This window comes from Ranitomeya variabilis, chromosome 3, assembly GCF_051348905.1.
Source record: "Ranitomeya variabilis isolate aRanVar5 chromosome 3, aRanVar5.hap1, whole genome shotgun sequence".
Taxonomy (NCBI): Eukaryota; Metazoa; Chordata; class Amphibia; order Anura; family Dendrobatidae; genus Ranitomeya; species Ranitomeya variabilis.
In genome coordinates this window covers 643,500,190-643,519,333 of record NC_135234.1, presented here as the reverse complement: position 1 = coordinate 643,519,333, position 19,144 = coordinate 643,500,190, and the positions used below count along the sequence as shown (strand labels likewise).

Sequence of the window (19,144 nt, the reverse complement as noted above, 5' to 3'; positions counted from 1 at the left end):
TTTTGTTTTTTTTTCAGAAACAATTCCATGTCTGTCCATGGGTTCTATCAGATACTGCAGTTCAGTTTCCCTAACCTGTGGCCAGGCACAGTACTTGCAGGGCCGGACATGCCAGTGATGCAACCAGGGACCCGTTTCTACCAACAAAGCAGGTGGAATTATGCATTATTATGAGATATTGGACAGCAAAAGGCCCATATACTTTCTTGCACAGGAGCCCTTTTCTGTGTTCACTAGTGAATACATGGACAGATGCTGGAGTGTTTTTTTTTATAAATCATAATGTACAACTTACTGCCCACAGTATACAATTATGCAGGAAACACATATGATTACCTTCACTTCCAACCGTAGCGGCCACCTTTTCGGCAGCAGCGCTTACACTTTTGCTGTCGGTAACATCCAATATTATTGTTTGCAGTCTACTAGAGGTCTCTTTCTTTAGGTTTTCTGCGCCCTCATTGGTCAGACAAGCAGCCAGGACCTTCATTCCACGTTTATCTAACTGCTTTGCCAATAGGTTTCCGAATCCAGTGTCACATCCAGTGATAAAGACATATTTGTCGGTAAGATTTTCCAGAATCAGACTTTGTCTATACCATCTGTACAAGAAGATCAGGCCAAACACCACCAACAGAAGGAGCCACATGACGGGAGATGCAAATATGTATTCTGTAATATAATTGGGTAATTGAAGTTAAGTCTGTTAAATAAAGATGCAAGCAATGCTGATAAAACAAACCTAAAACTACAGGTAAAAACTTATCTGGACAGGAAGTGGTACCCTTTGGCCACATTATTGAGTTCTAACTATCTCTAAAGTTAGTCTCTGAATAAGTATATTTATTCAGTATTTGCTGGAAGAATGCCCAGGTGACTCTTGGAAAAAGGCAAGATCTCCATACTCCTGAAATTGTTCCAGATGAGGATGTTATCTGGACAGGAAGTGGTAGCTTTTGGCCACATTATTGAGTTTCAACTGGCCCTAAAGTGTAATATATCTGAATATATCTGAATTGTTTAACATATTTCATACTTGCCGGAAAAATGCCCATAAGACTCCTTGTTCCAGATGATATTTTGAATTCTGATCCAAGGTCTGTATAAATGGAAAGGTCTGGTCTGGGGCTTGTATGTGGCATGGGGGACTTATATATTTGTTTATTAAAATTAATCTTGTTTCGGGACTGCAGCTCTTTTCTTTTATTTTGGGGTACAATTGAGTCATACTGAATGTGACTGACATTTTCTAACATATAATATTAAGAAACTACCATTTGATCAGAACAGTAAGAGTATGTTCACACAATTTTTTATGTGGAATTCTGCTCCATAAACCACTTTGGAATAATGATTGATTTTAATTGGAAAACCACATTTTGGTTCAAATAACAAGTTTATATCCGACACAGTTGTAGAAACACATAGTAGAAAAAAAGGGATATGTCACTTTGATGTAACTGACTTTTAGACACCATACCAAGCTTGACAGTAGATATAAACACAACAAAAAAGTATGAAAACAATCTCTACAAGGACGCAATAGTGGTGGGGAGAAGGGAGAGAGAGGTTTGGAAGCTTACCACGTTGTGAATCCCTGGATCAATGGTTTAGCTGGAGTTCTCTCCTGAGAGTGCTGCACCCGCTGGTGATCAGAGACTAATAGTGGAGGGAAAAGGAAGTGTGTTGGCACATCCATCCAGGATATAAGTAAAATCTTTCTTTATTGGAAAATAGATTAAAACATTTTAAAATGAAACCTCAGGAAACCTGACGCGTTTCTGGTGTATACAACACCCTAAATCATAGGAGGATCATTGTGAACTGTCATTCATACTAGGCATGTGCCAATTAGCAGCTGTAATGAATCAAGCTGAAGTCTAAACTTCAGATGCTGGTCCCACATCACAGAAACAATTTAAAATGCCAGGGATTAGGAATTAGCATGATGCAAAGAAAAAACAAATATATCCCAAAAGAGATGTGTCATTTCAACAAGTTGCACATGATAAAACAGATAAACATGATTTTGGACAAAAGATCAATTAGTTAAACATGCATCTATGACTTTGGAATGTACCAAAAATAACATTTGTTGATATTTAAAGAGCATAAAAAACGAAATGTACATTTGTCCTTGGTGATTGTCATAAAGCAAAAAAAAAAAAAGATGGAAAACCGTAAAAAAAGTGACTTACTTACATTAATGAAGGTATCATAACCCTCAGAACTGTAGCAAACAATTTAGAAATTAAATGGTTAAATGACCTGTGATTTTACCTTGAGTAATAAATCAGCAACAGATGAGTAGTAAACAGACTAAAAAGTGCAGCATAGCATTGGGATATGAAGGAAAGCAGCAGAATATAATCACCTGACGCAGGACAGAAGTGTCACAAGAGACTATTAGTATGATGATAGGAACAACAGGGGAAACAGGAGTTGTCAAACAAATTAATGAGCAAAATAAATTAACATCCAAACTTTCACATTTCTTATGTGCCTCAATCCAAGTTACTCTGGATTGCTGCTTAAGGGCTCATACCCATATGCGAGAAAAAAAAACGGTCCGATTTTCAGACCGAAAAAACAGATGAGCGCTATGTGAGTGTCATCCTAGTACAATGTGATTTTCACACCTAGCATCCGATTTACATCTGAGTGCATTGCGATTGCTATCCGATTGCAATGTGATTTTAACATGAGCCTTTGCATACAGCAGTTCTCTGTCATTTACACATCGTTTTCAAAGGAAAAATTCATCAAAACACACATATATACTGTATTTGCCAGTCCATTTTCCCACGCTCCAGAGTTCATTGCAGTTCAGGCAGTGACGGAGCACAGCTTCAGTGACGTCACCGCTAGTCACTGAAGCTCAGTTCCCAGCATCTCATTCATCAGTGGTTTACAGCTGGGGCGGTCGCATCTTGGCACCGTCCTGGTTGTAAACTGTATATACCCCAGATATGGATTATGGTGTAGGACACAGCGACGGACAGGTATGGTATATTGTTACTTTTTTATTTTTTGTTTATTACAGGAGATCAAGGGCATCACAGGAATTAGGAGTACAATAAAGATGGGAAACTGTGTAGTGTTTTATTTCATTAAAATACTTTATTCTGGTTGTCTCTTTATTTCACCTGTAACAACTAGGGTTGAGCGACTTTTATTTTTATAGGATCGGGTCGGGTTTCACGAAACCCGACTTTCTCAAAAGTCGGGTCGAGTGAAATCGGCCGATCCTATAAAAAAGTCGGAGTCAGGGTCGGCCGAAACACGAAACCCAATGCAGTGCAATGGGATACTATGGTTCCCAGGGTCTGAAGGAGAGGAAACTCTCCTTCAGGCCCTGGGATCCATATTTAAGTGTAAAATAAAGAATTAAAATAAAAAATATTGATATACTCACCCTCTGACGCACCCTGGTAGTAATTGGCATCTTCCGTTCCTAAGAATGGCGCTTGAAAGACCTTTCGATGACGTCACGGCTTGTGATTGGTCGCGGCGGCCCACGTGACCGCTCAGCGACCAATCACAAGCCGTGACGTAATTCTCTCAGGTCCTAAATTCCTCATTCTAGGAATTTAGGACATGAGAATTACGTCACGGCTTGTGATTGGTCGCTGAGCGGTCACGTGGGCGGCCGCGACCAATCACAAGCCATGACGTCATCGAAAGGTCCTTCACGCGCTCATTCTTAAGAAGGAAGGCTGCCGGAAAGAAGCCGAGGGTGAGTATATTCCTATTAGGTATATACTCACCCTCGGACACGCCCTGCTTCTTTCCGGCAGCCTTCCTTCTTAAGAATGAGCGCGTGAAGGACCTTTCGATGACGTCACAGCTTGTGATTGGTCGCGGCGGCCCACGTGACCGCTCAGCGACCAATCATAAGCCGTGACGTAATTCTCATGTCCTAAATTCCTAGAATGAGGAATTTAGGACCTGAGAGAATTACGTCACGGCTTGTGATTGGTCGCTGAGCGGTCACGTGGGCCGCCGCGACCAATCACAAGCCGTGACATCATCGAAAGGTCTTTCAAGCGCCATTCTTAGGAACGGAAGATGCCGGTTACCAGCGGCGATGTCCAGGCTGCGTCGGAGAGGTGAGTATATCAATATTTTTTATTTTAATTCTTTATTTTACACTTAAATGTGGATTCCGATACCGAGTTCCGATATCGCAAACATATCGGAACTCGATATCGGAATTCCGATACCAGATTCAGAAGATCGCCGACCTCATGGCCGACCCCACACAGGGGTCGGGTCAGGTTTCATGAAACCCGACTTTGCCAAAAGTCGGCGACTTCTGAAAATGGTCGACCCGTTTCGCTCAACCCTAGTAACAACTATAGGATTAGTAATGGATAGGTGACTTATTGACACCAGTTCATTACTAAGCCGGGTTTGATGTCACTTTACAATACAACCCCACAACTATTACCCCACTTGCCACTGCTACAGGGCAAGTGGGAAGAGCGAGGCTAAATGCCGGAATTGGCACATCTTACAGATGCACCTTTCTGGGGAAGCTGAGTGCTTATGTTTTTAGCCAGGGGGGCAATATCCATGGTCCCTTCCTAGGCTATTCATATGAGGTGGCAGCTGTCTCCATAGCCTTTGCTGGTTATTAATTACTAGATGGTGGCCCGATTCTAACGCATCGGGTATTCTAGAATATGTATAGTAGTATATAGCACAGCCCACGCAGTATATAACAGCCCACATAGTAAGCCCACGCAGTATATAACAGCCCACATAGTATATAACACAGCCCACGCAGTATATAACACAGCCATGTAGTATATTGCCCAGCCATGTAGTATATTGCCCAGCCACGTAGTATATTGCACAGCCACGTAGTACATAGCACAGCCCACGTAGTATATAGCACAGAGGCGTAGTATACAACACAGGCCACGCAGTATATAACACAGGCCATGGAGAATATAACACAGCCCATGTAGTATCTAACACAGCCCACATAGTATATAGCAATGTGGGCACCATATTCCTGTTAAAAAAAGAATTAAAATAAAAAATAGTTATATACTCACCTTCCGGCGGCCCCCGGATCCAGCCTAGGCGTTTAACGATGCTCCTCGCGGCGCTCCGGTCCCAAGAATGCATTGCGGCAATAACACGTGATGATGTAGCGGTCTCACGAGACCGCTACGTCATATCCGGTCGTTGCCGCAATGCATTCTTGGGAGCGGAGGGTCGCGAGGAGCGGGAAAGGCACAGGAAGGTGAGAATACAATGGTTTTTTTTTATTATTATTTTTAACATTAAATCTTTTTACTATTGATGCCGCATAGGCAGCATCAATAGTAAAAAGTTGATCACACAGGGTTAAAAACAGCGTTAACGGACTGCGTTACACCACATTATGCCGCAGTGTAACGCAGTCCATTTAACGGACTGCTAAACCGCTATGGGGCACTGACTGGAGGGAAGTAGGAAAGGGCAAATTCGCAGCCGGACTGTGGCCGTCGCTGATTGGTCGCGGCCGGCCGCGACCAATCAGCGATGCTGGATTTCCGTGACAGACAAACAGAAAAACAGACGGAAGTGACCCTTAGACGATTATATAGATAGATAGGGAGACCCCACATCATTTTTTGAGGGGTCCCCTATTTTAATAGTAAAGGCTAAGTATACAGCACCCTTTTTCTCACACCCATTGGCTTGCATTGGCGAGTCTCGTCCAAGAAACGTAGCAAATCACAGCATGTTGCGATTTTTTTCTCAGTCTGATTTTGGCTGAGAAAAAAATCTCCGATGAGATGTAACTAGTGTTGAGCGATACCTTCCGATATGCAAAGGTATCGGTATCGGATTGGATCGGCCGATATCCAAAAAATATCGGATATCGCCGATACCGATACTCGATACCAATGCATATCAATGGGACACAAAATATCGGAATGGTTCCCAGGGTCTGAAGGAGAGGAAACTTTCCTTCAGGCCCTGGGATCCATATTCATTTATAAAATAAAGAATAAAAGTAAAAAATATTGATATACTCACCCCTCTCACGGCCCCGGCTCTCACCGGTCCAAGCGTCTGCCTCCGTTCCTAAGAATGCAGAGTGAAGGACCTTCGATGACGTCGCGGATTGTGATTGGTCGCGTGACCGCTCATGTGACTGCTCACGCGACCAATCACAAGCCGCGACGTCATTGAAGGTCATTCACTCCCTGCATTCTTAGGAATGGAGGTACCACTAAGAGCCAGGGTCCGCCGGAAGGGTGAGTATATCAATATTTTTTATTTTTATTCTTTATTTTTTACATGAATATGGATCCCAGGGCCTGAAGGAGAGTCTCCTCTCCTCCAGACCCTGGGAACCATACGCACCGCACACTTCCGATTCCAATTTCTGATATTGCAAAAATATCGGAACTCGGTATCGGAATTCCGATACAGCAAATATCGGCCGATACCCGATATTTGCAGTATCGGAATGCTCAACACTAGATGTAACCCATAGAATAACATTGGTCAGTGTGCAATCCAATTTTTTATTGGACTGCACTTGTCCGTATTTCTCACAAATGGGTTTGAGCGCTAAAGTTAATAAGCAGAGGTATCGAAGACGCCAGAGTTGGAGTGAACAGTTAGGCAGTTGAAAAAATGAACTGTACTCCAGCCCTGAATAGTGAGTCAGACACAGAGCTGCAGATAACAGTGATGGACAAACAAAGTATGGCATGGGCACATGAGAGGAAAAGGCACAGGGACATGGTCACTACTCCACAATATCTGTCTCAGCCGAAGGAGACCTGAAGACAATGGTAAGTGTAACAAAAGGCTGTTAGCTACTTATGATAAATAAGTGATATATAAATCGCACGAGAGAAAAACATATCCCGCATGAAAATGGAATGCCCGCCAGGGCCGTGGGGTACCGCGTGCGGTCGTCGTAAAAGGGGTGGTCACGGTGGCAGCGACTTGGTCCATGGCCCTGGGCACCCAAGTAAAAGGGATAGTCTTTAAAGGGATGGTGAAAATAATAAAAGTTTGTGACGCCACCTGTGGTACTTGGTCAGGGGTGACCAACAGTGCTTAAAGGGGTCCTCTGAGGATGATGGTATTGCAATAGAGATGGTATCTCTTCCCACAGGTGAAGCTGAGTCCCCAGGGCTCCCGGTGTATTTGGCAACGATGGTGTGGTGCCAGAAATAAACAGAGGATACAGGGTTGCACTCTCTTTACCTGGTTTACTGATGTAGACAGCCTCAGTCCAGGGTACAGGCAACAGGTGTCGATGGAGTCCAGGCAGCCTGAAAACAAGTGAGATTTCCAGTTTGCCAGGTCAGATTGGGAGCCTTCCACTATGCGCTGATTAATAGTCCCTTGCTGCCTGTGGCTTCCTGATAAGGTCCTCTTTTACTCTCTGTCCTGGGACAGTCCCTGCATGGTAGGCAACACGAGCCGTTCCCTTGGGGTCTCTATACACGGTGACTCCGGGCTCTGGATGTTGCTGTACCTCAGGCGTAATGTGGGCAAGTCACTTTTAGTTTCCTGCCCTCCGGTTCTGCTGTGGAACATGTAGTTCCACACAGCCTCGGGCTCCTGGTTCTCAGTTTCTGCACTTCAGCCTGGAAGGATCTCAGTTACGGCTCCCTTCCAACTCTTTAGTTCTCCTGTGCTCCTTCACTGTTCTTTGTCTGCTCCAGACTAACTAACTCCTCCTCCAGACCAGAATGTATATAGGGAAGTTCCCCTGAAACCGGGTTAGAGCTCCCCCTTCTGGCCTGGAGTCAGAACATGTTGCATGTACAGGTTACCTGTCAAAGGGATCCTCGTTTTCATGCATGGCATCACCCTCCCCAAGAGGAAGGCAGTACCACTGTGGTACCCGAACTCTTGGGGTGCCACGAAAACATCCATTCCTGAGTAACCAACATCACAAAATGAAAATACCAACTTGAAAAATTATCAGGAACCTGTATGTCCCTGTGTTGGTGGAAATTGCACCAGGAACATGGGTTAACAATAATAATTAAAAAAGAAAAAAAGGCATATTCTAAATACACGTGATTGAGTTTCTTTTGTACCCCTATCAAAATTTCTCTGGATTGCTGTTTGAAAATAATAAAATAAGTAAATTATTCTGTTTAAAAAATAATAAATAAAAAACAAATAGCTTTTTTAAATTAATGCCATGAGGATGCTTAGTGTCTTGATTTAGTATCCAATAGGCTTCCCTTAGGGCTAGTTGCTTTTGCCAGTTACCTAACCGGATGGAGTGGTTCACTTTTTCGATCCCAAAAAAGGATAAGCTAGGAATGTCACCTTTGTGTATTGTGATGAAGTAATTTACAGCCCCAGAATAACCAGAGTTTTTACTATTGATGTGGCTATTGTGCTCAGCTATTCTTTTCTTAAGTTTGCGCGTGGTATATCCTACATACTGCAAATTACAAATATTACAGTGAATGCAATATATTACATGAGTAGTCTCAGAGCTGATGAAAGTTTTGATCAAAAAGGAGACACCATGTGTTGAAAAGAAATTGTGTTTTCCATTGTCCGCATAGCAGCACACATTGGATTGCCCCGTCAGGGCAGCGGGGTACTCGGTACCGGGTCCTAATAAATAGGAACAAAAGCTCCCCCTGGTGGCCTGGAGTGTGAAATGTGTTGCATGTTTGTGATACCTGGATGCAGTTATCCTTCTTTGCCTCCAAACGTAGCATCACTCCCCCTGAGAGGAAAGCAATACCACTGCGACGACCAGGACCCTGGGGCGCCGCACACATTGCATCTACTCAATGCACATTTATAAAAGCCTGTAGTGAAAAGCCATGATGAAATGGATTTAATACTTTGTACCAGACTAGGTGATAGCATGTCACCAAGCGTCCTGCCTCTTTTGGCTACCACCTGGTAGTCAACATCAATAATAGTACAGAGGCAGTTGTCCTGGTTCACCACAGGTAGATATTTTAAAATGATGCACTTAAGGGCTCACACTCACCTGCGAGAAACTCGGCTGAGTCTCGGATGTTACCCGATGCTGCTGCCGGCACTCAGGAGCGGAGCGTGTGGCTGCATGTATTCCTATGCGGCTGCACGCTCCGCTCCTGAGTGTCGGGTACAGTGGCAGGTATTGATGTGCGAGACTCATCCAAGTTTCTCGCAGGTGAGTATGAGCCCTAATAGTGTGAAACTGACATCTGTAAGCAGTGGAAAAGGTAATGACGGAGGCAGAAAAGGATGTGTGACTCTTTCCAGGACCATGTAATAAATTCTTAAGTGGGATACTTCTGGCCTGTTCAAATGCACGATTAATGGTGGACATAGTGTACCCTCTGTCAGTCAATCTACTTTTGATTTTTTTACATTTTGTAGTAAACGCCTCATCATTGGAGCATATCTCCCTGGCTCTGTTGAACTCTCTCTCTTGGGAATGGCATTAATGGTGTGTTTGGGATGTGAAATGGATGATAAAAAGATTGTGTCATGACTCTGGATGGGATTATCCAGCCTCTGTCCTGGTCAGGGCAGGGTTAACTAGGATTGCCTCTCTCTGGTTCTGGGGCAGGTGTCGGTGATACTTCCATTTACTCGGTTTGTGGTTGCTGACCCAGGTTACTCTCTGTAATCGCTGTGCCTCAGTGTGTGTGTGCTTTGCTGTGTATGACCCGGTTCTGGCCCCTGACTCCTGCCTCTGTTTTCTGCTTGGTACTGTTCTGTCCTTCCCCTTGACTCGTCTCTGTTTACTCTTTGGTTTTGTCCCTGTTACCTCGCTCTCATCTTGCTTTTGACCCTCTGCTCCCCACTGTCTATGTCGTTGTTCTCTGTCCTGTGCTCCGCTCTCCCAGTCATCTCCCCGTCCTCTTGTGCGGTAGCTCCCCCCCTCTGTGGTCACGTGACTGTCTGGTCACAGGTCCTGTGCCTACTGCGCGCCTTAGTGTCTGGTCCTGTGCGCACTGCGTGCCCTGCTCCTTGCACTTCTGTCCCTCGATCCCAGACCCCCTGCTTGCGCCATCTAGGCTTTCAACAGTGACACTGTCAGTGTCACTACAGATTGTATTTCTAGCAATGTCCTTTCTATCCACAGTAGAGATGAATCCACCTTATTGGTGATGATGTTACCTTCTAATTTGATGTCCAGAAAGGGAGTTTGGCTGGACAAGGAACTGCAGGTGAATTTGATGTTGCAATTGTTGGAATTTAAATATGAGACAAATTCAGAATATGTGGATGTGTCTCCCTTCCAGACAACGAGTACATCATCCACATGTCTACCAAACCATACTAAGTGTGAAACGAAGGGGTTATTGATGGCAAAAATATACACTTCCTCCCAAAAGGCCATGAAGAGAATTGCGAGTGACAAAAGCAACTAGCCCTAAAGGAATCCATTGGATACTAACTTTAAACATTAAGCTTCCTCATGGCATGAATTTCAAAAATGTGTTTTTATTTATTAAAAAAAACTGTTTTTTATTTATTAAACAGATTAAACTACTCATATTATTATTTTCAAACAGCAATCCAGAGAACTTTGGATCGGAGTAAAAAAGAAACTCAATCAGGTGGATTCAGACTATGCCTTTTTTTTAAATTATTATTATTATTGATAACTAGTGTTGAGCGATACCGTCCGATACTTGAAAGTATCGGTATCGGAAAGTATCGGCCGATACCGGCAAAGTATCGGATCCAATCCGATACCGATACCCGATACCAATACAAGTCAATGGGACTCAGGTATCGGACGGTATTCCTGATGGTTCCCAGGGTCTGAAGGAGAGGAAACTCTCCTTCAGGCCCTGGGAACCATATTAATGTGTAAAATAAAGAATTAAAATAAAAAATATCGCTATACTCACCTGTCCGACGCAGCCGGGACCTCAGCGAGGGAACCGGCAGCGTTGTTTGTTTAAAATTCGCGCTTTTACTTGGTTACGTGAGGTCCCGGCTTGTGATTGGTCAGGGCGGCCATGTTGCCGGGACGCGGACCAATCACAGCAAGCCATGACGAAATTACGTCACGGCTTGCTGTGATTGGTCCGCGTCCCGGCAACATGGCCGCCCTGACCAATCACAAGCCGTGACGTCACGGGAGGCTGGACACGCGCGCTTTTCAAAATACGCGCATGTCCAGCCTCCCGTGACGTCCCGGCTTGTGATTGGTTAATGGCGGCCATGTTGCCGGGACGTCACTGGAGGCTGGACATGCGCGCTTTTCAAAATACGCGCATGTCCAGCCTCCCGTGACGTCACGGCTTGTGATTGGTTAATGGCGGCCATGTTGCCGGGACGCGGACCAATCACAGCAAGCCGTGACGTAATTTCGTCACGGCTTGCTGTGATTGGTCCGCGTCCCAGCAACATGGCCGCCCTGACCAATCACAAGCCGTGACGTCACGGGAGGCTGGACACGCGCGCTTTTCAAAATACGCGCATGTCCAGCCTCCCGTGACGTCCCGGCTTGTGATTGGTTAATGGCGGCCATGTTGCCGGGACGTCACTGGAGGCTGGACACGCGCGCTTTTCAAAATACGCGCATGTCCAGCCTCCCGTGACGTCACGGCTTGTGATTGGTTAATGGCGGCCATGTTGCCGGGACGCGGACCAATCACAGCAAGCCGTGACGTAATTTCGTCACGGCTTGCTGTGATTGGTCCGCGTCCCGGCAACATGGCCGCCCTGACCAATCACAAGCCGGGACTTCACGTAACCAAGTAAAAGCGCGAAATTTAAACAAAGAACGCTGCCGCTTCCCTCGCTGAGGTCCCGGCTGCGTCGGACAGGTGAGTATAGCGATATTTTTTATTTTAATTCTCTTTTTTACACATTATTACATTAATGTTGTTGCGATACCCGATACCCGATACCCGATACCACAAAAGTATCGGATCTCGGTATCGGAAATTCCGATACAGCAAGTATCGGCCGATACCCGATACTTGCAGTATCGGAATGCTCAACACTATTGATAACTAGTGTTGAGAGATACCTTCTGATATTCGGAAATATCAGGATCGGATTGTATCGGCCGATATCCAAAAAATATCGGATATCGCCAATACTGATACCGGAAATGAAAGCAAGTCAATGGGACATAAATATCGGAATGTAAATAAGCCCGTTCTTTCCTTGTACATCCTGTTCCGGAGGGGGGAAGAGTGTGGGCAGTGCATGGGCGGAGACTGTGTAACTGTGTGGGACCTTGGGGGTCTGTGCGGGCCTGCCGGGGGTCTGTACGGGCCTCTAGGGGGTCTGTGCGGCCTGCAGGGGGTCTGTGCGGCCTACCAGGGATCTGTACAGGCCTTTTGGGGGTCTTTGCGGCCTGCCAGGGGTCTGTGCAGCCTGCTGGGGGTCTGTGCGGGCCTCTCCGGGGTCTGTGCGGCCTGCCGGGGATCTGTGCAGCCTGCCGGGGGTCTGTACGGGCCTCTCGGGGGTCTATGCGGCCTGTCCGGGGGTCTGTGTGGCCTGCCAGGGGTCTGTACGGGCCTCTCGGGGGTCTGTGCGGCCTGATGGGGGTCTGTATAGGCCTCTCAGTGGTCTGTGCAGCCTGCCAGGGGTCTTTGTTTGTGTGCCTGCTGCAAGGGCAGTGATTGTCACATTAGCCAATGATGGAACAGTAGTAGTAAAATGTAAAAAAAAAAAAATTACTACATACTACATACAACATACATACAACATACTACATACATACTACATACATACAACATACTACATACATACTACATACAGACCACATAAAACATACATACTACATACATACTACATACATACAGCATACTACATACATACAACATACATACTACATACAACATATATACAACATACTACATACATAAAAACAGTACTGGAACACACTGGCACTACTCGCAAAAAGGCCCAAGTGCTGCAGGTATTTAGGCAGATCTGTGCCCACTCTGCCAAGAAACAAATAGACTAATGAAACGTAAAATACCGCGCTACAAGCGTCTGAAAGGTGCTTACTACTAACTAGTACATAGGCTGGTCCCTAGTTTGCCCCTTGCAAAACGGATGCTGCACGTTGGGGCAGATGTAGTGGGCTAGTGTATAATAAGATGCCGACTGACAATGCTCCCACCTATAGTTTAAGATATACCACAATCAGTGTGTAGACCACATGTGCATGCTAGGGTATGTAAATGATGAATATCTTACCGTGACAGAGTGTTGAAGCAGGCTGTCAGTTCCTGCAGGGTGGCTTGTGGTAAATGCACCAAAGATTGCATGCGGCACTCCGGCGGTATAGATGGCAGGTCTAATGGTAAAGGTGGTCCTCCAAATGGTAGCGAACAGGTGGGCGCACGCTAGCTAGCGCTTGTCCGATCAGGGACAAGGTGCCAGTAGACAGTGCAGAGCCAGGGAACATCCCAGCCGGAGGCTTCCCTGGTCACACTGAGAAAAATGGCCGGCGCTGCCAACCAGCGTGTGACATCACAGGCCTACGGAGCCTAACTGGGACAAAAAGCTAACTGACGTGTTTCGGAGTGTAATGCACTCCTTCATCAGGGTGCTACATACATACATACAACATACATACAACATACTACATGCATACTACATACATACATACAACATACATACAACATACATACTACATACATACAACAATACATACATACTACATACTACATACATACTACATACATACATACTACATACATACAACATACATACTACAAAAAAGCTGTTTCCGCCGGATGGAAAACACATAAAGAGGAACGGTTTTTCTGTCCGACGAAAAAACACACAGCGACGGATCCAGCAAAAAATGGATGAAACGTGTGGCTATCGGGCATTTTTTAATCTTTTTTACAGATTACACTGGCTTCGGGGATCAAAATGACAAGTAATAGTGAGTATGTACTCTATGTTATAGGTACTGTATGTCTGTATGTATGTATTGTATGTAATGTATGAATGTATTGTATGTAGTATGTATGTAGCATGTATTTAGTATGTATGTAGTATGTATGTAGTATGAATGTTGTATGTTTGTTGTATGTTGTATGTATCTAGTACGTATGTAGTATGTATGTATGTTGCATGTATGTAGTATGTATGTATGTAGTATGTATGTTGTATGTATGTATGTATGTGGTATGCATGTATGTATGTAGTGTGTATGTTGTATGTTGTATGTTGTATGTATGTAGTATGTATGTATGTAGTATGTATGTAGTATGTTGTATGTATGTTGTATGTATGTATGTTGTATGTATGTAGTATGTAGTATGTATGTAGTATGTATGTTGTATGTATGTAGTCTGATGTATGTATGTTGTATGTAGTATTTTTTTTTACATTCAACACATTAGCCGGATGATGGGACTACTACTGTCCCATCATTGGCTAATGTGTCAATCACTGCCATTGTAGCAGGCACAGCCCGATGGGACTTGTAGTCCCATCGGACGATGCCTGCACACAAACAAAGACCCCCAGCAGGCCACACAGACCCTCGGCAGGCCCATACAGACCCCCGGAAGGCCCGTACAGACCCCTGGCATGCCTGTACAGACCCCCGGCAGGCCCGTACAGACCCCCGGCAGGCTGCACAGACCCCCGGCAGGCCACACAGACCCCTGAGAGGCCCGTACAAACCCCTGGCAGGCTGCACAGACCCCTGGCAGGCCACACAGACCCCCAGCAGGCCCACACAGACCACCGGCAGGCCCGTACAGACCCCCGGCAGGCCCGCACAGACCCCCGGCAGGCCACACAGACCCCCAGCAGGCCTGAACAGACCCCCGGCAGGCCCGCACAGACCCCCCACGGTCATACACAGACCCCGCCCGCACACACAGACACGCAGTCTCTGCCCATGCACCGCCCACACTCCATTATAGTGCATCATTGCGCTATAGGAACTTCCGATTCCGGTATTCAATATCTTAAAAGTATCAGAACTCAGTATCGGAAATCCGATACAGCGAATATCGGCCGATACCTGATATTTGCAGTATCGGAATGCTCAACACTAGTCACAGAACTATGTGTGGCCAGTACCTTACTTTTATATAGCTACCAACCTGGCTCAGGAATTAACAATGGACAATGACGAATGGACTGATCATTGCTAGGACTATTTTTGAGCTTTGGTGTTTGTAATTTTTATTTTTGAAATGTTGTAAATAGTTATAATTGTTCATTTGTTAATATGTTCATGTTTCCTCAGTCTGGGAGTACTGAATTTCACTAAGGGGGAAAATGGCACCCCAGGAGTCCAGCTGCCACAGTGGCATTGCCTCCCTCACAGGGGGTGATGTCATGCCTGAAAGCAAGGAGGGGTTCCCTTTCCAGGTCATTTCAGCATACAACACTTTTTCTACTCCAGACCAGAAGGGGGAGCTCTAACACCCGGTTTCAGGGGAGCTTCCCTATAACTTCTGGCCTGGAGGCGGAGTTAGTGAGTCGAGTCTGAGAGTGTGAGGAGAGCAGATGAGGAGAACCTGAGGAGTGGATCTGTAGCCAAGCTCACCCCAGGCCTGGGCACTATGCTTAGGACGCATGCTCCCTCCTTAAAGGGACCATGCACATCACCCTATGGTGTCCCCAGCCAATTGCTGGGCAACACTTTCTATTTAAGGTTCCTCCTCTAATATGGAAGTGCCTGAACAATGTTGTTAGTTTGTTTTGCATGATTGCTAGTTGTCAGGTTCCCCAGGTGCGCCCATCTGCTTGTCTACCCTGTACCATCTGCTCATACCTGTCTGTTCTCTTCTGTCCATCAGCTGGTCCAGCCTGCACCTGCCAGTTCTCCAACACCCGGTCCAGTCCGCACCTGCCAGTGCCCATCTGTATAACAACCGGTTCAGCCTGCACCTGCCAGTGCTCCTCTTTCTAACATCTGGTCCAGTCCACACCTGCCAGTACTCTCCTGTTCTGTAGCTAGTCCAGCCCGCACCTGCCAGTGTTCATCTGTCTATTCATTGATCCAGTCAGCACCTACCAGTGCTTTTCTGTTCCAATCCCATCTGCACTCGTGGTTCCAGTGTCCCTACAATGCTTGCCTGCATTCTTCATCCCTCCTTAGGGCCGTTCCAGTCAACCCACTCTAGGGGCTCAGCTGCCACCTTCTGTAGAACAGCCCTGGAGTAGCACCTGGTGCCACCTCCTTGTCCCTCCTTGAGATGTGGTGTCGCTTGCTGCTGCTTATTTGAGGTCAGTTTTGGTAAGCCACCTAGTTATGCCCCTGCAGGTTTTCCAAGGGCTATGGTACAAGTGGTTCCACCACCTTGCCCGTTACAGTCTCCATCTGCTTGGTTGGCTGTAGTGGAAGAGGTGTCAGTCCCCATTATACTAGTTCTACTCTAGTGACATTGATGTCATTTTGGTGGTGTCTGCCACTAATTTTTTTAAATGTGTAGACTCCTGGTTGGGTCTCCTTCATGTGTGTTGCCTATAGCAGTAGATCTCCAAGACTGGCAGGCGTCCACCTCCTTTGAGTCAACTTCTCGTATTACTATCCTTACATTTTTCTGACAATTGTAGTCTTCGAAACTTATATTTGTGCCACCTGAGTGTGGCTGAGCATAAAAGCAGGTGGAGGTGTTGCATGTGGTGTCAGGGCTCCCAACACAGCAGCAGACCTACACTGATGCCTCACCCACTTCATCTTAATTTGAAGTTCAATTTAAAGCAGTAAATGCTATCCCAGACCCTGATACCTAATGCCTAGCTAACTGCATCAGTGCCGTTCTAACATTTGTACCCTTGGTCAATTGAGGCCACTTTCCTGGTGTCTGCCCCGAATTTGATGTGTTTTGGGAGGTTTTGGGCCCCTTTAAAGGTATGTATGCGTTTGTTTTTGCCTCCCATTGACTCCAATGATGTTCAGTGAATATCCAAGGAATAAATCGGCAAATATTGAAAAATCTGTAATCGTAATCTGTACTGAATATTGAAATATTTGCTCATCTCTAGTGTTGAGCATTCCGATACCGCAAGTATCGGGTATCGGCCGATACTTGCGGTATCGGAATTCCAGTACCGAGTTCCGATATTTTTGTGATATCGGAATCGGAAGTTCCCAGTGTATGGTTCCCAGGGTCTGGAGGAGAGGAAACTCTCCTTCAGGCCCTGGGATCCATATTCATGTAAAAAATAAAGAATTAAAATAAAAAATATGGATATACTCACCCGTCCGGCGGCCCTTGGACCTTAGCGATGTAACCGGCAGCCTCCGTTCCTAAGAATGAGGAGTTTAGGACCTAAGATGACGTCGCGGCTTGTGATTGGTCGCGTGAGCGGTCACATGAACGCTCACGCGACCAATCACAAGCCGCGACGTCATCGAAGGTCTTTCACGCGCTCATTCTTAGGAACGGAGGCTGCCGGTTGCATCGGTTAGAACCAGGGCGCGTCAGAGGGTGAGTATATCCCTATTTTTTATTTTAATTCTTTATTTTACACATGAATATGGATCCCATGACCTGAAGGAGAGTTTCCTCTCCTTCAGACCCTGGGAACCATCCAGGATACCTTCCGATACTTGTGTCCCATTGACTTGTATTGGTATCGGGTATCGGTATCGGCGATATCCGATATTTTTCGGATATTGGCCGATACTATCCGATACCGATACTTTCAAGTATCGGAAGGTATCGCTCAACACTACTCATCTCTATTCCTGAGTTTTCTGCACCAAAAACGAGGCAAAACCTAATGCCAGCTTTTTGTGCTGCATTTTTGCACTTATTCATTGTTTTCTAAGGGTGAATAAATGCTGCAAAAATGCTGAAAGAAGTGACATGCCGCAGTTTTAAAAAATGCATCAGCTTTCCAATTCATTCAGGACAAAAAAACAATGTGTGTGCATGAGATTTCTGAAATCTCATAGCTTTTGCTGGTTCTGTGAAATGCAGCTTAAACTTTATGTTAAAAAAACTAAGCAAAAACACAACGTGTGAATATAACCTAAAGAAAACTGGTCACCAAATTTTTGGTATCCCATCTGAGAGCAACATGGCATAGAAGCAGATACTCTGATTCCAGCTATGTTACTTGCTTATTTGCTGACCTGCTTGCTCTCATTTTGCTAAAATCAGTGTTTTTTTCTGCTGCAGTTCTAGCAGTTTTCTAAGGGTATGTGTCCACGTTCAGGATTGCATCAGGATTTGGTCAGGATTTTTCATCAGTTTTTGTAAGCCAAAACCAGGAGTGGAACAATTAGGGCTTGTTTCCATTTGCAAGAAACACGTCCGTGTCTCGCATGTGGAAACTAAGCTCTGGTGCGGCCGCATAGCAACACATGGAGCTGCACGCTCCGCTCTGGAGTGCCGGCGCCAGAGCTTGGTTTCCACATGCGAGACACGGACGTGTTTCTCGCAAGTGGAAATGAGCCCTTAGAGGAAAAGTATAGCAGAAACTTATGCACCACTTCTGCATTTATCACCCACTCCTGGTTTTGGCTTACAAATACTGATGAAAAATCCTGACCAAATCCTGATGCAATCCTGAACGTGGACACATACCCTTAGGCTGCCGTCACACTAGTAGTATTTGGTCAGTATTTTACATCAGTATTTGTAAGCCGAAACCTGGAGTGGATGATAAATGCAGAAGTGGTGACGTGTTTCTATTATACTCTCCTCTAATTGTTCCACTCCTGGTTTTGGCTTACAAATACTGAGGTAAAATACTGACCAAATACTGCTAGTGTGACGGCAGCCTAAGGCTGGGGTTACACTAGCTTAGAATATGGATGAGTGCTATCCGAGAACACATCGCATAGCACTCGGACCAGTGTTAATTTATGGGGTAGCTCACATCACCGTATCTTTTCTCATGCCTATTCAGCGTGCGTGTAAAATCTCAGCATGCTGCAATTGTACTCACATATCGCCCAGGACTCGCCAATGCAAGCCTATGGGTGCGAGAAAAAAATTCGGATACCACACAGATCATCTATGTGACTTGCGACAAATACGCACACATTTTCCTCATTTCAGCCCGTTGAGCCATTAAATTCAATGGGGAAAACCAATGAGAAATGTAAAGCCATACACATGTCATACGGATGCCATATGGATACTTGGGTGGGAGAAAATCGCATAATCGCATTGCAAACGCGTCACACTAGCGAGTTTTACGGACGTATGAGCGCAGAAAATATGTCCGTAAAATACGCATT

The 19,144-nt window shown here is 45.4% G+C and overlaps 2 protein-coding genes across 7 annotated transcripts in view; one reads left to right on the top strand and one right to left on the bottom strand.

The window, feature by feature from the left end:
• Nucleotides 1-19,144, top strand: part of LOC143816821 (retinol dehydrogenase 7-like) — a 368,622-nt gene that overhangs the window by 64,854 nt on the left and 284,624 nt on the right. The gene's annotated exons all lie outside the window — the stretch shown is intronic.
• LOC143816820 (retinol dehydrogenase 7-like) overlaps nt 1-19,144 on the bottom strand; it is a 77,768-nt gene that overhangs the window by 52,599 nt on the left and 6,025 nt on the right. For 2 of the 6 annotated variants that reach the window (XM_077297686.1, XM_077297687.1), the window contains exons 3-5: nt 7,225-7,292; nt 1,584-1,659; nt 337-672 (exon numbers count right to left, since the gene is read on the bottom strand). In XM_077297686.1, coding sequence (XP_077153801.1) covers nt 337-649 — 313 coding nt within the window. In that variant the 5' untranslated portion in view covers nt 650-672; nt 1,584-1,659; nt 7,225-7,292. The remainder of the gene's footprint in view (nt 1-336; nt 673-1,583; nt 1,660-7,224; nt 7,293-19,144) is intronic. The other 4 variants (XM_077297684.1, XM_077297685.1, XM_077297688.1 and 1 more) reach the window with 2 other exon arrangements.